The 26,430-nt window shown below is 41.2% G+C and overlaps 1 protein-coding gene across 2 annotated transcripts in view; it reads left to right on the top strand.

The window, feature by feature from the left end:
* Nucleotides 1–26,430, top strand: part of dock1 (dedicator of cytokinesis 1) — a 201,838-nt gene that overhangs the window by 142,926 nt on the left and 32,482 nt on the right. For both annotated transcript variants that reach the window (XM_061028646.1, XM_061028645.1), the window contains exons 30-40: nucleotides 7,616–7,694; nucleotides 8,202–8,302; nucleotides 14,370–14,428; nucleotides 15,926–16,074; nucleotides 17,167–17,252; nucleotides 17,537–17,693; nucleotides 19,003–19,043; nucleotides 19,389–19,479; nucleotides 23,199–23,318; nucleotides 24,574–24,663; nucleotides 25,268–25,372. In XM_061028646.1, coding sequence (XP_060884629.1) covers nucleotides 7,616–7,694; nucleotides 8,202–8,302; nucleotides 14,370–14,428; nucleotides 15,926–16,074; nucleotides 17,167–17,252; nucleotides 17,537–17,693; nucleotides 19,003–19,043; nucleotides 19,389–19,479; nucleotides 23,199–23,318; nucleotides 24,574–24,663; nucleotides 25,268–25,372 — 1,078 coding nt within the window. The remainder of the gene's footprint in view (nucleotides 1–7,615; nucleotides 7,695–8,201; nucleotides 8,303–14,369; nucleotides 14,429–15,925; nucleotides 16,075–17,166; nucleotides 17,253–17,536; nucleotides 17,694–19,002; nucleotides 19,044–19,388; nucleotides 19,480–23,198; nucleotides 23,319–24,573; nucleotides 24,664–25,267; nucleotides 25,373–26,430) is intronic.

Below are 26,430 nucleotides of genomic sequence, written 5' to 3'. Positions count from 1 at the left end.
GACGCTGTTAGAGAGAGTTTCATTGCAAGAGAACAATTAAAAGAGAACCAACAGACTTTCCAAAACTAACATGAAGACTATGTTTGGTAAACAATACCTAAAATAAAAACCTAATCAACTTTGGGATGCGAATCTGAATGAAGATCAGTCGAAGAAACGGCTCCTCAGTGAGGGGAGGGAAAGGAGGGGGGTGTGCTGAAGGGACAGCTTTGTTTTGGTTTGAGAGGCTGGTTCCAAAGTGCTGGACTACTGCACATCTACTCTGTCAGTTGAATCTTTTATTTTAAAACTTGAGGAGGAATTTCAATTATTTTCAACCTTGGCAATCATCGAAACCCATGAATATCAAACTGATGCTATGTGAGAGCCCTGTGTCATCATCTCTAATAAGCTGACTTTATCTTCTGTCAAGGATATGAACCCCCATAACTCCTGAAGTGTGCCAAAAGTCCATTTGCTTATATTTCTAGCTCTCTGGTTATCTACAAGAGTCTCATTTATATTTAAGATATTGCTAAAAAAAAGTCAAAATGTCACAGTTGAGAGTCCACTTTATTTGATTTGTGAGTCATCTGAAAAACTTATATATGCCTCAATATCTCTCATCTATGGCTCCATGTCAACTTCGCCAACACACTGACTCCTTTGCAGCAAGTGGGCGTTTTCATTCTCACAATTATTTGGACTTTTGTCTGAATCAGCCTGTGTTGCCTCATCAGTAACACGCTCACCTCTTCACTAACTTTTAGCCTGGATAAAAAAAAAAAGCCGCCTTAGCCGTCATTGTTACACCTCAGATCTCTGTTTTCATAGACTGGAGGAATCAAGCGCATTTCAGCTTTGACACTAGCTGGCATCACACTGCCGGGTGCTGCCTATCAAAGGGGACTGCAGAGTTTCTCCACTGAATTCCAATGGCAGACAGGGCATCACAGGCCTTTGTGGTATACATTTTGTATTGCAATTTTTAACTGACACAATTTGTTTTTTTTAACTTCTTTGCCTGCATTTACAGTTCAGTTACATCTACATCAAAATGCAGCAATTGTCTTCTGTGGATCTGCAAGTGCTTTCTAAATTTCCAAAAGCTCATTTAAATCATAAACTGTCTTCATTTCTCTTCGGCCAAAGTCTTAATTTATCTCCAATATCAGGTTTCTGTTCCTTTTCATCCAATAATTTGCTTTATGGCGAAAATACCAGCAAAACTAATACAAATGTGGTCACATTTCAAATGAAAAACTACAGATTTATATTTAAACCAAATATTTGATTTGATACATAAGACTATTAGCTACCGAAAAACATCAGCTAATATTCTCATTCTACCAATTTCTGACCTAAAACTTTCATTTGCTACGTGATGCGATAGGAAAGGTTAAGCTAACAGTAATGGTAGCTAGGAATTGCAGGAATGCTAACTTTTTAACCTTTGTGATTTCAATGTAGGCTAAGTATGATGGGTTATCAATTTTGTTGTTTGACCCTGAATTTTTTTTTGCCAGATTTAATATTTTGAGTTGTCTATTTATCCAACCCAGTAAACAAACAAAAGGGTTTGTCAGATTCCATTTCTTTATACGAGTTTCAAAATAAATGAAAAGTCTAAATGAAGAGATTAAACCTTCTACTCACCCTTGTGATATTTCTGAGTCACACAGAGTTTCTCCTCAGGTACCCGAGGGTGTTCTGTCTCTATTTTTCTTACATCTGAGTTTATCTGAAAAGCTACGACAAATTTCAACCATATACACTGTTTTTTTTTCAGATGCATTATAGATCGGGTCACACAGCCTTGGGAATTGAATTGGAAATATGTTGACTGGTAAAGTGATCTACTATTAGATCAGCTGTCTGAAATGAAGGTAATGTAATTTAATAAATTGGGCTGATAGTGATGTGATTCGACCTTGCCTTATCTCTGAGCGCTGGTAGATTCACTACGCCAGCTATTCAGCAGTCATATGCAAATATATCCTGATCATTATCTGGGATGCTCTCTGAACTCAATTAGCAAGTATGATGTGCTGATAACTTTTCATTAGCATACATGTTGGGTGTTTATTGTGAAGATCACCTGACTGAGCTCCAACCTGTCTACCACGGCTGCAGGAAGTTAGCTGATTTACAAAAAACAAAAAACAGCCGGCGTGTAAAAAGCAAATCCCTTGTTGTGTGAGCAGAAAAGTAAATGCACAGCACATGCATCAATCAGCGGTAATGGGGTGATTTTTCTGACACTGACAGTTTGAAGGGGCATATTTATCATAATGATGCCATATGTATACCATGTTAGAGTGAGTCTAATGTGTCGGAGTTGCTGTACTGCTCTTTAACTGCCTAATTAACAAGTTAAAGCATATTCAAGTCATTTTTTGTCTCCCTCAGCAGAAAATAAGGAAGCCTGTGCTAGAGATGATTAGAGCTACCTTGATTTCCCTGCTGAAATTTTGGAAGAAGACAAAAAAAAAAAAAAAGGGGGGGGGGGGGGTCCTGAAGAGGGCAGGCTGTTTTTAGGAATTACACATTTCTAGGGTGTCCCCAGAAAATCCTTGATGTCTTAGCTGAAAGCCTAAAGCAAACACTCAATCCGTCGGCTGAGCCTTTGATTACATTTATAGCAGCAGCTTAAATTCCCCCAGTCATTAACATTTAGCTCGTCGTTGAAATTAAGTTATAAAGAACTGGTTTGTATCTCTCTCTCTCTCTCTCTCTCTCTCTCTCTCTCTCTCTCTCTTATTTTCCCTCTGCAGCGTAATGACCTCCCGTCACAGATGTTGCAAGGCAGCCAAGCACCCTCCCCTTGGCATTCGGCTTTGTTAATAATGCAAGCTTAGAGCGGCGGCACCACAGACTGTCTAACATTCAGTTAATGTTCACTGTGCAGACAGTCTCGATTCACTCTCATGTTACTGTCTTTGTGCAAAAAAAATAGCTCGAAATCAATACAGCTATTAATTATACTGAACGATAATCAAGTCTTTTTTATGAAATCTTCCTCTTAAACTAGCTCAAATACATCCAGAGTGGATGTTTTTAAGGACTACCGTTTTAAACTTTCATACTTCAGAGCTTTGCAGAAATATGTATTCCAAAATGTAAGAAATAATCTGTAAATGCCTTTAATCTTGCCTGAAACAGCCTTTTTGGAGTGTCTCAGTCAGAGGCCGTTGTGAGGGAAAGGATAGTCTATTATCATCCGCCTCATTAAGTTTTTCACTTTAATTAATGTCAGGATGTGCTCACTGAGGAACTCTTCTGTCTGTTCTTTGAAGCCCATTATATGTCTGAACCGAAGCAGACTGCTGCCTTCAAACAGGCTTTTGGGTAATAGAGCTAACATTATCGCCTAAGATTGTAACATGAGGAAGAGTCACCCGTAGAACATGTTTATGGGTATCACGTTACCCCACAAATACTGCTGATCAGTCATGCGGACACCAGAGGAGATTTCATCAACGCGCATCATCAACCAATTGTAGTGGAAGCGTGAAGGAGTGTCGCCAATGTGAGGACGGATCTAGGCAGAAGGGGGTGGTTGTAGCTGAGATGATATTTAGCTGAAAGCTGTATTGATCCCGCTCTTTTTCTCACTGTGGCGCCAAGCAGTGGGAGCTGTGAATATGTCGGGGATGAAACTTACACCCATCAGTGATAGGAAATCGGTTTAGTACCACTCATCCAGCTCTCCACCTATGAACGAGCTTTTGTCAATGTACTGCAAGTTTATGAAGCGATTTTAAAGCTCTTGTGAAGAGTTTTTAGCTGGTTAAGAAACAAACTGAAATTGATACTGAATGACCTAAAAAAACAAGACAATCAGCAAATTAAGCGATTTTTTTTTTTTCGTTATTTTATAGTAAATCCGCACAAACAGTACAATACAAAACAATACTTTATTGTCCCTCAGGGGGAAATTAGCCATCCAAACTTACACAGTTGGTACATGGATATAAGCATCCAGAGCAAACACATAATGCAAGGAGAAGCACGTAACAGTAATATAACAGCCTATACGACAGTCAATGTGGAAGTCTGTTAGGAGCTCTGACAGCTGAGGGGACAAAGTTCCTTTTGAAGTTTGTCCTTTGTCTATGTCAGGGACCTGTATCTCTGACCAAATGTTCCTCACAGAGGAGCTTTAATGAACTTTTAGAACAATGCCTCACCATTATAGCCCATGATCAGTGATGATATCATGCAGGTTTAGACTTTGTAGAACAGTTGTTTTTATTGGAAAAATTAGTTAGGAATAATTATTAGGTTAGATTTCTGTCTCACCTTTAAGGTCACATTTTATGCAAAATACACTTCATCATGGTTTTGTAACACTAATATGTGTCCCTGTAAACCCCCCAATTATGAGAAAAGTCCGTCCTCTCCATATTTTGCCTGCTCCACTTTTCAGAAAATGTGTGCTCAAACAGGCCGTTTGGAGATTTTCCCTTCATGACATCACAAAGGGCAGTAACCCCTCCCCCAAGTGGGTGACACTCCCACAGCTAGGTGACTCCGCCTCTCAACAGTTAACAATGGGGCATGATCAAGCGGCAACCTCCAGTGTTGAGAAATGAAGCAAAAATCGAGGGGTTTATGGGCATGATAAAATACAGGATCAGAAACTTCAAAGACATGTTGAACTGGTTGAGAAAGAGGATGATCTGTGACCTTTAAAGTTGTTGTTTTTCTTGCTTCAGGAAGACTCCAATCAATATTTTTTGTCAATGTCGAATGAAAAATTTAAACCAGAGAATTTGTGCTGAAAAAAAACAAACAATTTTCATATGAAGTTTTGTATTCTTTATTATACAAGTTTTCTTTTCGTTCTTTTCACTATTTTTCATGTTGTCTATCCATCAATGACAATATTATAGTTTATGTCCGGGTTCATTTAGTAAAACTAAAGCCTTCATCTAAACAAACTGCAGTGATGAAGCAACACATTCCTACCAGTTACAATGAGTAGAATAATGTCACTACAAAAATAAAAACCACAGTAACCAACAATCTACCAACTAACCATCATGTTCTCTTTTTGTAATTCTAAGTAGAAATAATTTCTACATTTATAAAACCACTAAAATAATGAGCACCCCGTGTTTAGCAGTAATAATTCTCAGGAAACACATTTTGGCATTAGTTCAGTGTCAAAGCCCATCAACTATATTGACATGTTCACAGCTGCAGAAAATTGAGTAAGGTGTGTGGAGGGAGGGGGGGGGGGCTGTGCTCGGGCTGACAGGATGGTGGTAATAAGCTTTCTGTAAGGGGGTTGTACCAGTCTGAGGCCTCAGAACCAGAGAAATGGGATTCTAATCACTTATCAAAAGGTTTTAAATATCAGTTAACCTTTCCAACTAATGAGTAAGGTGACTCTCACTATGTTTCATACTTCAGCATTTAATCAGCAGTAGAGTTAAATGTCGGACATGAATATTGTATGGATTTAAAATACTCCATCCCACAGTGTTGCCATCTCAACGGTGAGTTTTTTCTGCTCAAGGTCAGTGAGTCGGAGCATTGAGGGAAACCCCAGTGCTGTAAAAATTGAGCCAAAACACAGTGACCCTTAGACTAAATACAGAAACGCCCTCCAGATATCAGGGACTTTGAGAGGAACTCATCAGGTTTCTACTCCAGTTAACAAGGTCTAAAGGTCCCCTGCTCAAAAGGTAGTACTATCCCAGAGAGGAGGGACTTTCGGGTCTGGACTTGCAGCCCTTAAATATCAGATTTTTTTAACTACTAGCAGTTATCAGACTGGCAGAGGTGCAAGAATTATGTCTGTCCAAAGTGTCTGGAACACTTGGCTTAAGGAACACTTTGGTTCTTTCAAAAAGGAGATCCAAGTACTAAAATTCTCCGGTGTTTTTTGGTGGAGAAGCAGCTTTGGTCCAAGGGGCGGCCTCCAGTGTTGATGAAGCCAATGTGGAAGTCCAAAAAACTGCTGTTTTCTCAGGTGTCCACTTGAGGCTGGCTCCTAAAGCCAATGAATCCCCCCATTTGGCATGTATTTAAAATGCCCATTACAGCAGAGATAACCATTACAGCCTGCTTTTGGTCTCTTAAGCTTACCTTTTATCTGTGAAAACTGTACTCTGTAACTCATTGGTTCAATTATTTAAAGGCTAAAAGTTTTTCCTAAAATTGCATAATTAGGGCGTGGTTGAGTTGACTGACAAGTGGGAGCATTTTAGCCATCTTCACCTGTTTATGGACTGATGGAAAGTTAGGTGCAGATCGCATTTCCAATATGGCGACCCCGATCATTGGGCTTCATAATGCCTCCTCTGAAACCAATGAGTGACATCACTGATTCTACATCCATGTTTTATACAGTCTACATCTTTTGCCATACAGCTGAAATGTAATACTGTAGACTCTTTAGAGCTTTTTCCACATAAAGCCCAGTGTTAGAGTTAAGCTCATGCCATGACAAAAAACAGAAGGCTCCATTGGATCCCCCTGTGCAGCAGATGTCTGCTCACCTGCCAGTGCCGATTACACAAGTGCTACATCTTAATGCTGCTTTATTGGCCGCTCATGAGACCCTGATACATCCCGCTTAGGTGGTATAACAATTGTCCTTGTTTCACCTTGCCATTTTCCTACTGCACAGTCCGGTGTGTCTTCATATGCCGCCTTGGGCCGTCATTTGTTGCACTTTTGTTTAGTGAATGGCAGTTTGAAAATACTCACACCAACTCAAGCAGGGAGTAGGATTTATAAACACAGGAACCTGAGGCGTTCTTTAAATAAAGTAAGCCAGGGTATTGAAAGTGCTGTGCTAGATCGTTTCTCTCCTGCACTTATGATAAGGTCTTTCTTTTATCCTCTGTGGGTAATTCTCTGAGATTAGTTCTCATATTGTTGTATGGCTGGTTCAACCAGGGAGTGAAGTTAAAGAGCGCATGGGCTTCTGACTCTGTGAGTAGCAATCATAATTCCCCTCTAAAAGCTTCATGCCACTTAAGTTATTAACATTTAATTTTGCAACATCAGAGTGGATTAACCCATCCGACAGTGTTCTCATTAAGGTCTTCTCATCACATGTTTTTTTTTTTTCTTTTTTCGGGAGCTTACAGCATCTGTCTGTCTGAGAGATTCATTCTGGCCTTCAGCTCTTTTGAAGGCAAATTTCTCCTCTGTAAAAGTTTTAAAAACCCACTTATGTCTCTTGTTGTCTGGCTAAAGCTTACAAGAAAAGTTCTGTTTTTCTCAAAACTGAGTTTAAATTTGGGCATTTTTAAAGCGCTGAGTAAATCTAGAGCCAACTTTCATTGCCCGGCCAGGAAGAAATTGAGTCTTTTAAAATAGTCAATGTCTGCTCGATGTGCTAGACTTTTGATTTTGACAACTACATTTTGCATTTGTAACCTTTTCCCCATTTATAGATTCTGAATAAAAATGCAGAATCTGTCAGCTCTGGACTGGAGTTTTCGTATCTGAAGTGTTCTGATTTCCGTTTGTTAAAACAAGTACCGTCCACCAGCGTTTTAACATCCGCAGGAGAACATTCTGTGTAGAGAGCTTTAGTATTTAAAACCTTGATTATATTGTGGATAAAAAAAAATGTATTTGATCAGTAAGAAGACTTCTCTTCTTATTGTTTCAGGGTGTTCCTGCGGGCCATTAATCAGTATGCAGGCGTGTTGAACAAGAAGTTTCTGGATCAAACAAACTTTGAGCTACAGGTAAGTGCTTAACTTTTAAAAGCCTCTTTCTTTTATTCTTCTTTCCCCCCTCTCTCAAAGAGCCTCGCTAGCAGCCCTCCCAGCCTCCCAGAGACAGTGATCTTTTAGTCAAAGCACCATTGAATTGTGTTTTTAAAGTGTTCTAACTGCAGTTTTAGAGAAGATGTTGAATGGCATATCTTTTAAAAGTCATCCCTTCCCTGCCGCTTCACAATGTGGCATTATGTTAATGTGCAGCATTGTTGGACTTTTTGTATAGGAAAATAAAAATCACCCAAGGCAGCAGACATGAAAAATGAGAGATGGAGATAGAACATAATTTACAGGGTATTGGACGCCACTTTGATGCGCATTTCAGAATTTTTTTTTTTCTGAACTTGAAAAGCCTTTTATGGAGTGATTCTTTTCGAGTGACTTATAGAACACAAGCGTCTTCAAATGGTCACTTGCCTTTGTAACTGCAGCCCAATTCTGTCCACGTGACTCGTCTATCCTTTTGTGTCTCAGTTGTGGAACAACTACTTCCACCTGGCCGTAGCCTTCCTTACCCAGGAGTCTTTGCAGCTGGAGAACTTCTCAAGCGACAAGCGAGCCAAGATCTTCCACAAGTGAGTAACAACGGCTTTTTTTTTCCTATCTTGAGTTATGACCTCGTAGCACACAGAACACCCCCCAGCTCCCCTCTCTGGCCTGATTAGACTTTATATTATTCATCATACAGAGACTCAAAGGGATACCCAAGCCCCATCTGAATCTAGTACAGGCTGCACTGGTAGCCCACGCTTGTGTTGGGATCATATTTCACTTAGATCCTGAGTGTAAAACAGAGTTGGGAATCTCCTTTTGGAGTTAAGCCTATTCCTTAATTTTATTTTCCTGTAATCCATCCGTATTTCTTTGTATTCCCTCAACAGATAAATGCAGACATTTTAATATGACAGAGGTTTTTAGATAGCGGAAATGTTCAAATCCCAAAGTGAAGTTATTTCTTCTGCAAGTCTGCTAAAATCTTCCCCACCTTTCAGCTTTTGCTTTAAAGAGCAGCTTCCTTTCTTCCTCCTCCATGTGTCTGTATCAGCTAAAAGCCATTCATCTGCATTAGTGTTTTTCATTCTCTTAGAATGCTGACCAATGTGTAAATGCTCTCTGGGCACATGTGGAGCACATCGGCTCTTATCTTGATTTTAAGGAGCTTTTTTTTTGTCATTAAGATACGACACGATACGATGCATTTTGTTCTCTCCTTTTAGTCATTTGTCTTAGACTTCTCCACACGTTTAGCTTCCTCCACAGTCGAATCAACAAATCATTAGGAACAAACAACAATCCACATGTAAACAGAGAGGCACAGAAATGAAAACCACAAATGACCTGAATTCCACGTGAGCATACGTCACACACATCGGGCTCCGCAGTCAGACTCCTCCTTGGTCAGTATTTTATCATCAGCATCATGATAAACTCCCACACAAACAGACCAACACAGTAAACAAACGGCTCTCAGCCACCCCACACTCTGCCCGTCTTCACTTGTCAGCCTTCCCGGGAAAAAATAAAAAAGGCAGCTTTTTGATTCACATACCCAACACCTGCCATTCATGAAGTAAACAGGCTGATCCCTGTCACCCTATTTCCACTCTTGTTTATTTGACATCTCCATATATGTGATTCAAAACACACCCAGGTAGCTTCCGCAGCAAGCGACACCGGCATGTTATTCAGGGTTTTTGTCAGGTTCTCTTTCAGCCCGCCCACTCTCCTTCTCTGTCTCCGTGTCTGTCTCCTTTCCACCTACCTCTCACCTTCTCTCTTTTGCCTCTCCGCTCCCTGCATAGTGTTTCCCTGTGTGCTGGCGCATGAACTGTCAGCGCTGCCTGCAATACCAATTATTGCGCTGTGCTCGGGAGCAGAGAACAGAGGGGGTGAAATCGGAGAAGTGTGGAGCACGGCTCTTTAGAGCACGGCACAAGTTTTCCTCCTGAGTCACACCTGTCTTCATGTGCTGCTTTTTATTTCTGTTGTCTGTGTCATTCTCATTTCCTTCTTACACTTAGGAGAGATGTTCCAACACCATTGTTCCTTTATAGACACAGATTCCCACACAGAGTAATCCTATATAGATATTATCATTTGTTATACTTCAAACCGTGTATTTACGTTAGAAGATTGATATTTGTATTGTATGGCCTGGCTCAGTGCACTGATGGAACGCTAACCTCAAAACAACTTCAACTTAAACTAGCAGCAGCTCAGCTTCTCTGCTTATCCGGACTTTCTGTGTACACTGAAGCCTCTCAAGAAACCATGATTTTTTTGAGACTCCACAGACTATTCCTGTGCTTTTGCTTTTTTCATTGGTTTAACTATCCTTAATCTAAATTGTATAGAAAATATGGCCTTAAATTCATTAATGTGAAATCAGTGATTGCAGAAATGTTGCCGAATACCTTGACTTCACACAAGAAATATTCAGGAGAAATGAATGAACAGCACTCGTGTGATACCATGTCTTGCCAAGCCAGTTCTGCCAGGCTTTGTATATATCCAAAAGATAATGCTAAAGTCAGTGCCATGTTACCCTACCTCGTCTAGATAAACTTGAATGTGATGTCTGAGACAATTGGGAGCAGACACTAAGTCTACCAAACAGTTTAGATATGAGGGAGGACACTTGTGTCCTTGCTTGGCCTAGTCACAGCTCAACCTATCAGCTCTGACTGTCGTCGGCAGCAGGGAATAAGCTAAATAATGTCTGTACATCTAAAGAGATACAAAGTTCCATCACAAATATTACCATTGTCATTAACTCTGCTGGCCTTTCATTGTTCTTCTGTGCAATAGGATAACTACCCTATAACTAGTTGTCCTGACAGTTTATTGTAGCTAAGTGGTTAAGTCGTCCGTCCTACATACAGAGGCTAAAGCTCTCAAAGCAGGTTTGACTCCTACCCTCCAACATTTACCATGTCGTCCCAAACTCTCTCATCCCTGTTTCTGACTCCATGCTCCGTCTTGTCCACTCAATAAAGGCTTGAAAAGCCAAAAATAAATCATCTTTATAAAAAATAAAAAAAACCTAAAAAAAACATGAAAACAAAACCTAACTCTAGTTCATGTTTGCTGCTATGGAACAGTTTCTAGTAGCACCCTGTTGTAAATAACTGTGCATTTTTTTGCTTCTGCTTTGAAGAAAAAGAGAAAAAGATTTTATTTTGGTGGCCAAATAAATGATGACATTTGCTATAATGCATTGACTAGCGTGCTCGCTGTATTGGAAACTATCAGCCTGTGGCATCAATATCACAACTCTTGACACCGCAACAAACTGCCTGACTCGTTTTTTGCTGACATGTTTTTAAAAGCCCGTATAAGAGGATGAATGCAAATGTGCGTGCTGCCGTGTTTCAAGCCTTGAGAAACAACTTTTGATTTAGATTTACAAAAATGCCAAAATAAGTTTGAGACACATATCGTCCCTGGACTGTTGAAGTCTCTCCGTATTATAACCTGAGAGATACAGACACATATACACATGGAGAGCTCAATAAAAGAGCATGCTGCATGTCATTGTCCTGATCTGTGCATATGATTGACATGGACAGGGGATTGTCATATTGTCAGACTTTGTGAATATCTCACACTTCCTTTGCTTCAGGCTTAGATCACTTCCCATGTGATCTTACGGGCTGCGGCTTGTCAATCACTAGTTTGTCTTTTCTTTTCTTTTTTGTCTTTCTGCCAACCTCTCTCTATTTTCTTTGTGTCACCACCACGTACCACCACGTACCTCCACAGCCCTTTCCTCCTTTTCTCCTCGGAAGTCGTGCTCTTAGTTCCCCCCCGACCCAGTTGCATTACTCAGCACGAGCTCCTATAAGAGCCGCAGAGTCACACTCTTCTGATTCCTCTGTAGAGACGGTATTCTCAGTTAACCTCTCCAGGATCTCTCAGCCGCTGCAGCTGACAGGTACGCAGTGTAGGTCCTGACAGCCGACAGTCATAGCTGCCTGTTTGACTGACTGCAGGAGTGTGACAGAACAGCACCCTGCGTCTTTGTCAGCCTCCTGAACGGTAGCTGCATGCACAAATGAGTAACAAACGTATGTCATTTAATCCTGTCATTCCTTTAAAAAAGGAAGGAACATGTGCAAACAACTTCTATATGCATGTTGTGCAGACAACTCTGGATCATAGGAATGAAAAAGCTATAATCAAAATGCATTACCTTTCTCTTTTTCTCCATGCAGCTTTACAGTAATTTACAGAGGCAGACGTCGTTTTCCATTTCTATAATCTTGCCAATTTTCTGCCTAAAGATCAATCCCCAGGCTTTGACAGCTAAATATGGTTAATTGTTTTGACCAGGCCAGGCTGTAAAGAGGTGACGCAGCGTCTTCGTTGAGGATTCTTTTAATGCTGATCTCCAATGTGACCAAATAAATGATTGTGTCTTCGGACTATATTGGCAAAAACGATCAATGTGGCTTCAATACGGCCGAGGCGCCGGTGTGCTCTGAAATGTCACAAAGGGCTGAATGAGGATCCGAATGGATTACAGTACAACGTTACATCCCAAAGTCTCGTCTTTTATTTTCTCAACGGTGTCATGCCAACATTGTATTAGAAAGATGTGACGACGGTGCTTCATCGGTCACTCACTGAGATGTCCAGTCACATTTAATCCACCAGCTGGAAGAGGGACTTCAACATCAAACTTTAAATGCCCCTTGAAGGAGTGTAGGAAAATTCAATTTAGACATAAACCAACCAATACTTTGGATGTTTTTAACCTCAAATTGAGTTTCTTATTGCTGCAGCATTGTGTTGAAGATGCATTGCACCAAGGGTACAAATATAGTTTTGGAGATTCAGACACCAGTATCAGAAAATTCCTTCGATACTGCCTACATTTCATTTATTGAAATCCTCGAGAAACACATTCAAGAGCAGTTCAGTGCAGTTATTCCCCGTGGTGATCGAGCAGTGGAAACTCATCCGACTGCTTCTCCGTGCGCAACGGTGCAGCTAAAGCGTGCTCCAGCAGACCAATGGAAAATGTGCTGAAACAGTCAGACGTATCTCTCTGAGGATTGCCGTCTTTATTCTGTCCTTTAAATTCTTGATCTTAAAACAATTTCAGGCTTGAACTTACTCTCTTTTCTAAATCAAACGTCGAAATCGCTTTCAAAGACTTAAATCTATTACTTCTGTCTCGTGTGATCGCTTTCACGGGGCCCATCTCGCTTTCTGCCTCCATGCCCACACGTTCCACTCCTCTTAGTCCCTCCATCATTCACTGACTGTCTCTCCGTCCCTGAGCTTTCCACTTCACACTGTTTGTCCTCTCTGTGACCTGGTTCTGTGTGGCGGGGCGGAGGGACGGGCTCCAAGCTGCTGTGAAGATTGGTTCATGACCCAGTCGTGGCAGGACTGATCAGCTTATATGCCTTCTTTCATGGAAAAAAAAAAAAAATGCCAGAAAAAGTCTGGGGCAAGAGTGATCCTTCCAGCTTCTTCTGCAAATCTTTGTTTTACATGAGGGCCCCTTGACACACACAGACAACCTCAAAGAACCAGTGCACACATAAAGTGTCTGATCAAACACTTGGCTTCATGTTGTCTGATCTCTGCCCACTGTGGGTTCTAAAACAAACACCGAGCAGAGGGAAGACCAGAGCTGACAGCCAGCTGACTGCAGGACTCTTGTAAACTTGCACTTGTGGAAATAATTCAGAATTGGAAAAGCATACGAATAAATGACTTCCCATTGCCAGAGCGATGTGCAAGCTCATTATCAGAGGTGGGCCCAGTTAACCATAAATATTATTCTGTTAACCATTCATCCAGTAATAAAGACGTTAACTTTGGTTCCAGTTAATTCTGTTAATTATTAACTGAATTTAAAATGTTAACATTATCACAAAACAAAAAACATCAGCTTTTTCAAATGTCAATAAAAAGTGGAATTTTTGGCTTTTTGTGCCATTATTGTAGAGATAGGACAGTGGATAGAGTCTGAAAATAGGGATATTGAGAGTAGGGAAATGACATGCTGGAAAGGAGCCACAGGTCGGATTTGAACACTGGGTCACCCCGCTTTGAGGACTACGGCCTCTGTACATGGGGCGCACACCCTAACCACTCGGCCACCAGCGCCCTTATAGATTCAAGTTCTTAAGAGTCCACGATGACAAAGAAAACTCCAAATTTCACACGTGTCTGTAGTAAAAAACTACAAATAGTAGAAACCTTTTCGATGGATCACCTCCCCTGACGGCCCAATCATGGGCTGTAAGTGTGTTTTCTCATTGTCACAGAGGTTTTGTATGAATGGGATTAGTTACTTCTGATGGTGTGACCTGCGGTGTAAAAGCGCTTTGAGTAGTTAGAAGACTAGAAAAACGCTATACTGTACAAGCTCATGTCCATTTACCATTTATTATTGACTGAATTTGGTTCTTACATTTCTTGCACATTTGAGACATTACTCAGCTATACATATAAACCAAATATTTTCTTTGCATTCTTGGTTGAATGCTCATCAAACTGTCATCTGTATCACATTGCATTTATAGACCTGACGCGTGAATCTTTATTAAGTTCTGTGTATTTTTCATCCTGCATGCAATAAGTCGACTACAGCTGGCATAACGTTTCATCCTGTTTGTGTTTCAGGTACCAGGACATGAGAAGACAAATTGGCTTTGAAATCAGGGATATGTGGTACAATCTAGGTAATTAAGACAAGTCCTCGTGTCAGTATTGTTCAGTAACCATCTTTATAATTGTTAAATTAAATCAAAATCTGTCATGCAAACCCTGCAGCGGGGAGCCCAGCAGCAATTGACATTGGTTAACGTGTTGTTTCCACAATTTATGTTGACTATTATCCGTCATCTAAGTGCCCTCTCACTCCTCGCACGTCAACCCAGCGAAAACAACAGCAGCTAAATATAGACAATCATGTGTTAATTAGCTTTTTGTTGTGTGAAGAGAGAGAATCAGCAGTCCCGTCTCCCTGGAATGAGATTGTTGCGCGGCGATCGGCGTCTCGGATTTTGGCACCTGTGCCTCCCGAAAAGTCTCCTCACTGTAACCCGAACCATCTGATCTGTTAATTAGAGCTTTCCACCAGATTAGATTGACTCATTCACTGGGTTTTTAATGAGCCCCGTGCTATTTTTCACACGAGGTGGTAGTTTGAGGTTATTCTACCCATGATCGTCACAGAAAACTCAGAAAGGAGGAGGCTTGAGGGGCTTCTTTTAAAAGATGGATGGATAGATTGTTGTGTTACATCAGCAGCTGATCAGAGCAAATAAAGCAACAGTAGAATAAATGACCCTAACAAAAAGAAAGAAATGTATACATCCAGGATTTTAGCTTAACATACCGCTAAGTCTCAAATACAGTAAATCTAAGATGTGAAGCTAAGACCAACGTCTTTAAAAGCTTAAAGGGGACATGTTATGAAAAACTCACTTTGACAGTGTTTTGAACATATATTTGGGTGACCTGAGTGTCTACAAACCCACAAAATGTGAAATAAACCCATCCAGTCCTTTGTTTGTGGTAAGGGCAAGGGCTATAATATGTCCTCTTTAAATCAATTCAAACTAAAGTGTAGAACTTAGGGTTGTAGTCAAGACCACACGAATCGAGACCAAGACATACCCGAGACCAGAGTGCTCCGAGACCAGACCAAGACATTTAGGGATTGAGGTGGAGTCAAGACCAAGACCAGAAATATCAATGAGAAATCATCATCTCATGTGCAGCCGGCGTGTCACTCACTTTGACCTTAACACCGGGAAGGTTGCGGCCGTAACTGGGGGATAAACATCCAACAAATGAATTGAATTCTTATTTGTTCTTTTAGAAAGGGGCGTCGTCTTCTTCTAATCACAGTGATCAGTGGTGGGCTTGATTTATAATCTGGAGTCCGCCCAGTCTGAGACCGAGACAAGACCGAGTAAAAATGCTTTTGATTCCGATATGTGACATTCAAAAAACAATTTTCCAACACTAGTATGAGTGAAATATAAAAATACTTGTCCATGAGGTAGAGGTGTAAATGTGCACTCCAGTGATTGTGCTCTTAAAGGGGCACTTTTATGAGTATTTTTGTGATTTATAAGGTTAAAAATGGTTTATCCAAATAGAAGTAAAGCACCAAGTTGTATCTAATGCTCTGCCCTTATATGTTAATATTTTTTTTTTCTGTTTTAAAGGGCCTCACAAGATCAAATTCATCCCAGAGATGGTGGGTCCGATCCTGGAGATGACGCTAGTCCCCGAGATCGAGCTGCGAAAAGCCACCATCCCCATTTTCTTCGACATGATGCAGTGCGAGTTCCACTTCACATGCAGCTTCCAGCGGGTGTGTTTCGCCGTGCAACACGACGTTACAGAGTCATTTTTCAGAGAGTAGTTGGTGCTAGTGTGGGAAAATCAAACAAAGGGTCAAACGGTACGAGGGACAGACGGTGGCAAAAAAATAAATAAAGTTCAACGGCCTAAAGCTCACTTGTAATTCTTCAAATCTTGTTTTACTGTGCTGCGATTATAAACAGCCGTGGAACGTAATGTATTGGGCCTTTAAAGTGCAAGCTTTTCTACATTAGGAAATCCATTTGGCTACGGCTTCTCTGCCTTAAGATGTTACAGGCGGATTTCGGCTTTGTGATGTCCATGTAAGCAATGCTTTTTGAACTTTGCAGCGGCATAAGGGCTTCAAAATGTCTCTGTTTGCCCTTGTAGTCCTGTGAAGACAGTTGTAGTTTAAGTAAAAATCCCCCCCCCCCCCGCCCCCCCGCCCCCCCGCCAGAGGGCTTCTTAACTTCTAGTTTACTGAAGATGAATGGCTCTTTCTTGTTCTGAAATGTGATCACTTTGACCAGAGCCTTTTTAAAGCTGTAAGCCTTTAAAATGCCTTTTACTGGGCCTCTGTCTGTCTCCATGTGGGTTTTAAATCCTCGGTTTAACAGAGAGAAGCCTTCCTATCTTTCCTCACTTTGCCGCACTCTCCTCTGCTATTTTTGCAGTCCGGCGAGTGCAGGAGAAAATGTAAAGAAGTCAGTGAGAATTGGTTTGTTTCAGCACGATAAAGCCCGTTTTCTTTTATTCAGCGGCTACATAGAAAAATGAGAGAAATAAGCCCAATGCATCACTGTCAGATGCTCCAGCTACAAGAGAGCAAAAGTAAAGAGGATGTGTCTCATGCTGCTGCTTGTTCTGTGTGCTAACCAAATGTATCCAGATAGAGAACATCTTTAATAATAAACAGAAAACACCAGCTGAGCTCCTGGAGAGAGGGACGATATATGTCAACGTGCAGATCCTGTCAGCCGGGGCCGTGATGCACACACACACAGAGAGAGGGAGAGAGAGAGAGAGGGAGACACGGAGATGGTGTTAATGAATTGAAAAATTAGCTGCGCTGATTATTTACGCCTGCTCCTTCTAATTGCAGTTTGAGAACGAGATCATCACCAAGCTGGATCACGAGGTGGAGGGGGGCCGCGGAGACGAGCAGTACAAAGTTCTCTTTCAGAAAATGTAAGTGTTGATTAATGGGCAGGATTTACGCCCCAGCGCAAGTTAGATAATGCTAATTGCCACATAGCGCTCTTCAAAAATAATCACAGAGTGCTGATGATCACAGCTTGCCACTGTGATATTTGATTTCGGCGCAGTCGGATGCTAACTCTGCTTCAATGTGAAATCCTCAGAAGTGAGAGATTGACATTTTAAACTGAAAAAGAACCTCTTGTGTAAACTTTTCCCTTCTCCTCCTCCAAATCCACAACCACGTGTGCTTCAAATACACGCGCACACACCAGTTTGCTGGAGCACTGCAGGAAGCACAAGTACTTGGCAAAGACGGGTGAGAACTTTGTCACTCTGGTGGTCCGTCTCCTGGAGCGGCTGCTGGACTACAGGACCATCATGCACGACGAGAACAAGGAAAACCGCATGAGCTGCACCGTCAACGTGCTCGTAAGACTCTTTTTATTTTTATTTTGCTTTAGTTCCTTCAAACACTCAAGCAAAGTTCATAGACACATTGTCAGACACAGGTAATGCCCTGGGTGACCTATACTTTTTTTTTTGACGCAGGCAACCCACAGAAACAAAAACATCCACCTCCACATGTCACTGTGCATTTAGATATGATCACAGAGCGTCACCTGAAACGCCTCTCCTCTGTGATGTGACATTTCATCTGGGAGCACAGAAATGTCAATTTAGTCTTACATAACTGCTGGCATTGAACTGCAGGCCCGTGGCTTCTTTTTTCTGCGTTTGTCTGAGTCATGTTTTGTCCGAGCTCTGCCAGGTTTTTGTAAAATGTAACTTTTCGGTTTCAGTCAAGAGAGCAGTTTGTCTACGTACCTCTGATGTCAGCGCCAACTGCTCCTTTCTTTTTCCTTTAATTCCTCTAGCTGCAAGACAGGACTTTGTTTTTCTTTTTTAATCCCTATTTTAGAAAATGAATCTGTGACAGTGCCAACTTTTTATTATTTCCATCCCTGTTAACCAGGGGTAGGAACTACTTTTTCTGCGGTGCATGTGTACATTTCACATCAGAATCAGAAAATAACAAGGTATGTGTCCACCGTTGACTTTATATAAATATGGATGATGCGTCTCCGGTTCCTCTAATTGTGCAAAAGTGAAGTCAAAATACCCCTCTGTGGTGGGCGCTGACATCTCCCGCATTCGGAGTGTGTGCAGTAGCGATCCGTTTGTGGAGCTGCAGTACTGAAGTCCTGCCCCTTCCTCGAACTAAAACACACATTTCATGTACAGTAATGTGTGTAAAAGGACAAAGATGCCTCAGGTCGCACAGTCACAGCCACTTGGACATACATCTGCTTGATAATAACTAAACATGATGACAGAAACCACATTTGAGAAAAATGCTGACGTGTACTTTGATTTTCGAGGTTCAAGGTTATTGTGTGACCCATGTGCTATCTGTAAACAGGGAGGAGGCGGGACTTATGACCCTATTGAGCCAGTCAGTTAGTAGAGCTCCAAATGTCTTGCAACTTTTTGGGTCCTATCATGACATCCATCTTTTTATGCAATCTAAGGTGTATACATAGAAGGAAGAGACGTACACTGTAAACAAGGATAGAAAAATAAAATCAAAATAGTTCGAAAAACTGTGAGGAAAAAAGGAACAAACATCCCTATTTTGAACGAGTATAAGCATAATACTCTTGACCTTTTAAATCAGTACAAGGACATACAAGGATAAGGACAATGTTCTCATTACTGCCTGTCTCTTTTCGCTCTTTAGAACTTCTACAAGGAGATCGACAGAGAGGAGATGTACATCAGGTAAGATGAAATGGCATCCTGCCTTTTTGGGCAGGTTGACTCGATGCTTTCACATTCACTTGAGCTATATTTTGACTTTCTGAAGATCTTATTTTGTACATCCTGTCTCTTTTTTTACCAAACTGTATGTCCCCAGAGACCCAGAAGAAATTATTAGATTTTGTTAAAATATATTTCCAGTTGCACAACCTCCTCCATCTGTCTGTCAGGCTTTATTTGAGCAAAAAAAAAAAAAAAAGAGGCTGTCAAGATGCATCGGCCTGGGGAAGTTAACTCTCTTATCATTGTTAGAGTGTGCAAGGCCTGCCCTGACATAACCCATAAATCATCGCTACTTCCTGCCAGGTACCTGTACAAGCTGTGTGACCTCCACAAAGAGTGCGACAACTACACCGAGGCCGCGTACACTCTGCTGCTTCACGCCAAGCTGCTCAAGGTAAACAGACGCGGCACCAACAGCAAATAATTGAACAAGAACACTCTCTAAAGTACTTCAAACAACCAAAATACACAGTTAAGCTGTCGTCAGGCAGATGGCATTTAACCTCGGGCATTAAACGTGTGCAATCTGTGAATCTGAATATGTTTAGAGAGATAGGGCGGCATCCCTTTAATCCCACCATGGCACAAAAGGGCTGCTGAGAGGGCAGACTTGCTGAGCAGCATCCTGTTCGGCTTGCGTAGTCGATGAAAATCAGGGCTAGTATCTGATCTTTCCTGAAAAAAAAAGCAAAAAAAAAAAAAAAAAAAGCTGAGATGTAGTTTAAAATAGAGGAAAAAGTAGCAGCAGCCACCAGGGGTTCCACCAGATAAAAGTGTGTGAGGTGGAAAGAAAGAATCCTCTGTTGTTAATTTCATTACACATTAGGGCAAACTTTTCTGTCAAAAAAAGATGTGCTTGTAGGATGGAAAAATCCCCCACCCCACCCCACCACACACACACACACACACACACACACACACACAAAAGGGTGGCCAATCAAGGGGGGGGGACAGACCAGGCCCCCCAGAAACTTCCCTGGTCATGCCCCTGCCCAGGTCATCTGTGCCCCACCCCCTGTTTTTTTATTATATGTTATGGGATATCGATATTTTATGCCACATCACTTACACACAAAGCGTCTGTGATTTAAGGTGGAAAGAAGGGGGGCGGCTGTGGCTCAGTTGGTAGAGTCGGTCGTCTCTCAACCGGAAGGTTGGGGGGTTCGATCCCCAGCTCCTGCAGCCACATGTCCGATGTGTCCTTGGCCAAGACACTTAACCCCAAGATGCTCCCAAAATGCTCCAGCTGCTTCGTCGGCGTCTGAATGTGTATGAATGGTGTTAGTTACTGCTGATGGTCACTTTACATAGCAGCCTATGCTATCAGTGTGTGAATGGATTGAATGGGTAGGTCTGACTAGTGGTGTAAAAGCCAGCTCAAGTCCATTTACCAAGTCCAAAGAGGTGCTTTTGTTGAAAACTTTTAGAGCAATTAAATCTTTAATTTGATGCATCAATATTTATAAGCATTGACGCTTTTTAACAACACCTTTTTTAATAAATGTACTCCTGCTCTAGGCCTGGAGAGTGTTTATGTTCACATCTACACAAAGAGCCGCTGTGTCTATTCCCAGATTGGCTTTGATATAACCTGAATTCGTAGTCGCCCCTCTTTACCTTCTATCCAAAATAGTTGCATCCAAAATCGCATCTACATTTGCATAAACATCGAGCTGTTTCCTCCTTTGTACAGGTCCCGACAGGGGAGAGCAGGCTGTGACTAAATCACATTTTCCCTGCTGAACAGTCACGGCAGCATTTGCAAGAGTTGTTTTTGTTATTATTATTTTAATACAGCTCATCTCCCGGCAGCTGCGGCATTCCTGATCACAGCCGAGGTATCAGAGAGGGATTGTATCATGGAGATTGGTTCATTTTGTTCCACCACAGTCTGGAGAAATCTTTTCTTCTCCAATAATCTCTCCTATGTAATCTGTCAATTCACTGTCCTCCTTTTGTACCCGCACTGAGGATCATGAAAACGAGCTCGAGCAAGGATAAATGATGGATGCATAATTCTGCATCCAGCAGCAGTTACAGAGCGAAACTGGCTCCTGGAGCGATAATTACTCCTACAGCAGAGTGTCAGCAGCGGTGTAATAATGCCTGATGAATTTACAGCACTTTGTATGTTGTCAGAGATGTATCAGCACTTTAGTCCTGTCGATGCCGCCTCGCCAGTCATCCATGAATATAAACGCAGCTCCTTCTTAGCATGTAAATGCTGCAGTCCAGCTGTAAAGAAATCAATATCCTGAGCCAGAGCCTGCCAGCATCCCTCTTCATCCCACAGCAACAATGTGCTGAGCAATTACCTTCTCACCTATCTCCAGCACAGGGTATACAAATTCCATGTTTTTTTTTTAGCTATTCAAATGTGGCCTTCAAATCAAGCTTGGTCAGATCTGAACTCTTCAAGTCGCTCACAACACTAAAGAAATCCCAATTAAAACCCAGCGCGAATGAATCGGTCCTGGCCTGGCACAGAGGATTATACTTCCTCAACACAGAGGCCAATCAGATTGTCCGTCTCCCTGCTAGCCAAGCTACTGTAGCCTGTCAGAAAGCTCATTATTCTCTATGCAGGCTGAAGAACGGTGTGATGGAGTACCCGGTCGGCACAAAAGGACACTTCTGCTGTCTTTATGTTTGTTGTTGTGCATCATTCTTGCAGTAAATAAGTAGATTTTGTAATGAATATGATTACCTAACTGCATGCCTCGATTGTCGGTCTGTTAACATTTCTTTTACAAATTGACAGATAATAGGAAGTAGAAACGTCGCCTTGCATGTTATAAAAACAGCTTAAAGCTCCTATGAAGAGATTTTAGCTGGTTATGAAACAGACTGAAATTAATATCGATGTCTCTCTTTGAGCTATTTTAAGTTTGAACATTTCTACACCACAAGGTGATTGACAGCAGCCTGCCGGGACAGCCTCTCTTTTTTACATTTCCATTGCAAAGACTACACTTAGGATGGAATATTAAGGTGCTTATCTGTAGGAAGGAATATGCAAAAGTAGAGCAGGAAGGGGCACCAATGGCCTGGTGGTTGGGTGGCGTCCCATGTACAGATACAGGGGATCCAGGTTCAGGTCCAACCTGAGGCTCCTTTCTCATGTGGTGTTCCCCTCTCTCTCTTCCTGATTTAATTCACTATCCACTTCCCTGTACACTAAAGGCATTAAAGCCCCCCCACAAACACATATTTTAAACGCAGTCTTAAAACTCATTTATTCAGTCTGGCTCTTATATAGTGTTTTATATCAATTCAAATCTTAACATTACTGTATTGTCTTTTTATCCTACTGCAATTTTAAATATTTTCCTCTTATGTATTTATTTTAATATCTTGTTGCTTTTATGTGTCGTATTTTATTGTATTTTATTTTTATTCATGTATTTTATTTTTAATTCTGATTGGTGTGCATTGGTCTCTCAATGATTTTATCAATGATTTTATAAACTACTTTTTGCCAATAACTTTTCTGCACTCTTGTTAAACACTTTGAACTGCAATTTAATTTGTCTGAAAGGTGCTATATAAATAAAGTTTGATTGATTGATTGATTGATATAAAAAGGAAAGTTATAGTTAAGATAATTATAAAATGCCAATTTAAAGACGCCAAGACAATTCCAACCCATTTGTTAAAAAAAACAAAGATTAAAGCTAAATAGTAAACTACAAAATGCATTAAATAAGTGCAAAAAAATAAAATAACATAAACAATAGAGTACATACTACATGAAGTGCATAAAATCAAGTGAAAAACTTCATTTAAATGAGTGCACTATTATAACAGTTCTATACAGCCTGTGTCAGGAAGGAAAAGCTAGCTTTAAAAAAATAGTAGAATGGCCCAAATGAACCACGGAAAGCTTTATGTTGTATTACACTGACTCTGTATCGATGTATATTTTATTGCCGCTGTTTCTAGTTTCCCTCCTGCCCTGCCAGAATGTAGGCATCCTTAAAAACAATTACACATCAATCTCAGCCATTTGCATTGGCTATAACTCAGTGATTGATTTCTTGTCGCCTGTTGCCCTTTTTTGCCCCGTGTTGTATCGCACCTCGTTGACCCCCGACGCCGACTCGTCCTCTGCAGTGGTCAGACGAGCAGTGTGCGGCGCATCTGAACCAGCGAGACGGCTACCAGGCCACCACTCAAGGACAGCTTAAGGACCAGCTCTATCAGCAGATTATCAATTACTTCGACAAGGGCAAGGTAAGAAACGCACACATTTTTTGGCGCCTACATACACACAGAAGAGTGGCCATAATCATGATAAATCCTGGACGCTGCGGTTGCTATTTTTAGATGCTGCCATCTCTGTTAAACACCTTTTTCTGGCATTGGAAAGGTAGGTATTGCAGTAGAGCCGCTATTGGCAAAGTTTTATATTTCTTTTCTGCAGAACAGGGATTCTAAATAATCCTCTTCTTTTAGCAGATTCTCCAATGGACGGAGGAACGTATCAGAACACACAGGCTTTGCTGCAGCTCTTTTGTGTTGTCCTTTACCTTTCATAAAACCTTTTTTTTCCCCTGCTTTTCTCTCCCACTGTTCTTCTTTCTCCATTTCCCTCAAACCACTTCAGCCACATTCTTGAATTCCGTCTCTTTTGAGACAAAAACAAAAAAAAGCCTCCTGAGATAGAGGAAATGTTCCAGTTATGAAAGACCTTGTTACAGTGGTATCCTTCTACATTTTCTCTACTTTTTCGAGGGGAGAAAAGTGTTTTCTTTTTCTTTTTTTCAACCTGTGAGTAAAGCCTGGAAGGGTTCTGCAGATCTGCAGCCAGAGTGTCTGAGAGATTAAGTCCGGCGGTTTCTCATATGTCATCAGTGTTGGTTTGCAGCCACCAGTCTTTCCTCTCCAGCCAATGTCACTCAGAAAGGAAGGGCCAAGGAGACAACAAATATGAAAGCGCCTTGGCTAAAGATGAGCACACAAACACTGTCGAGTGATCAGGAAGTGTTACAATAGCTGTGAGGGTACATAAGCACCAGAGGATAGTTTCTCTCCGAGTCATCCAGATGGTGTTGCCACCACCGCTCTGTCTGATCTGAGGAGCAGTCTGGACTCGGTCCACATCCAGTCTGGCCCAGATTGGTTCAGCCCAATCCAGTTTGTTAAGAAGTCACTTAGAAGCCTTTCAACACGGTTGAGTGGCTCCCGTCTATCTGTGACACCACTCCACTAGTGGATGAGTCTCCAGGGAACATGCATCACTAGAATAGATGTTCTGTTTCTCAGAAGGGATGGGATTTATTGTGTAGATCCAAGAAAGTACAAAATAGTATTGATATAATAATAAGATAATAAGAATAATTCCCTGTCTTATTTTCAAAGGAGCTGACATTGATCGCTGTTGCCTGCGAGAGATCATTTGTTCTTTTCAGCTGGCTGAAAAGCAATCGCAGCCTGAATCCTGATAATTAGTTAATTTACTAACCGTCTCTGTTTATGTGCCCGATAGATGTGGGAGGAGGCCATCATTTTGGGAAAAGAGCTGGCCGAGCAGTACGAAAATGAGATGTTTGACTTTGAGCAGCTTAGTGCATCCTTGGTAAGTGACATTCTTTTTTCTTTAACTTTAATGTGAGTAAACAAAGTCTTAAAGTCTTATTTTCTCCTTTGAGAAAATAGACTATTACTAACGCAAAGCCATGAATTAGGATTAATGACTTTAGCTTTTAAGATAGACAAAAGAAGACTACGATATGTTTAATTTAGGCTTTCCTTTTTTTTTTTTTAATGAACCAGGGTTCATCATTTCGAGGGTACAATTTTCAGGTCTAGAGCCGATGCTAATGGCAGGACAGAATCCCATTACACAATTCATGTTTCCTTGGTGATATTTCCTTGATTCAAGAAAATATTAAGTATACGGGGCAGTTTAATTATTAATGGACGCAGGCTTTTATTGATTGTCACAGTAAGTGGGAATTTCATTTTTGATTGGTTAATTGATGAAACATTCCACCTCAATTTTAGTTTAAGATCCCTTTTCTCAAGAGTGTTTGGGAAAGGTAGCAATGAAATATGACAGAACATATGTCACACAAACAGAATTTAGCAAACACAGATTTGTACAAATGTGCTAAAAATAACTCGCCAATATCAAAGTGTACATTTTTCCCATGACACTGACCTAATGTATCTCCCTACAGAGGAAGCAGGCCCAGTTCTACGAGAACATAGTGAAGGTCATCCGGCCCAAACCCGACTACTTTGCTGTGGGCTATTACGGCCTGGGCTTCCCCTCCTTCCTACGTGTGAGTACTCGCATCCTCATCATACTTCCCCCACAATCTCTCAGCACCGAGTGGGTGAGCTACTTGTCAGAAACAGATGATCAATAGGTGTTCCAGTGCTCTCTTCATTCTCAGCCTCGGCCGTTCGATACGTTTGTGTTTCACACGTCTCGCTCCCACGGGTTTTGGTTGTTTTGGTGGGACTCGCTTGTTCAACATCCCACCTGGTCTGGCTTCCACTTACTCACTCACTCACTCACAGCAAGTGAAATGTGTTACACTGCAACAGCTCCATGTGTGGGCTATAGAGTAGATCCAGAACAATGTGCTGGACAGATGCCCTTCAGTTAGAGAAGTAAGTGTCTTGTACAAAGTTGAGAGCAGTGGATAAAAACTATCTCTCTCCTGGCCTCCACCTTTCTCCTTCATGTGTTTAAAAATATGGCTGAGATTAGCTCATATTGTCTTACTTAATTATATCCACCGGTCAATTCTTAAAAATCCAAATAAGTTCACTATTAAAGGCTATTCCAATAGAAATCATGAAAAAAATTAGCACAAAAACAAGTTAATATTGTCTGAACAAAAGGCTGCTCACGCTGCAAACACTCCCTGTAAATTATATCATCTAAACTTCAGCCAAACACCCCTTCCTATGAGCAATGTCTACACTAGAGCAGCCAGACCGATATCTCTGTTAGCCGATAATGTAGGCCGATATCACTGCTGTATATCAGTATGAGCAAATATCAAAACTTTTTTAAAATGTTTTAGAACATTATATGCAGGAAACAATGCCGTGGTTCATTCAGAAATAGTGGCATCATGTCGTTTGTTGTGTAGCTTACTAAATGTACAGCACTATCTGCAGCATGTAGCAGAATATCACAGCCGAGCAAACCTTGATCTGCACTGAGAAGAGTTGACAATTTATTTATTGTTGAAATGTTTATTCGCGTAAAGACAAGTATGAAGCAAGTCACTCGATGTCACTCCTCACAAAATAAATCTCTCTTATCGGCCTCCATATCTGTCGTATTGGTACCTTAAATCCGTATTGGTATCAGTCTCAAAAATGC

Source organism: Labrus mixtus, chromosome 21 (genome assembly GCF_963584025.1).
Source record: "Labrus mixtus chromosome 21, fLabMix1.1, whole genome shotgun sequence".
NCBI lineage: Eukaryota > Metazoa > Chordata > Actinopteri > Labriformes > Labridae > Labrus > Labrus mixtus.
Note: the sequence above shows the minus strand (reverse complement) of the source record. Positions and strands in the feature narration are given on the sequence as shown.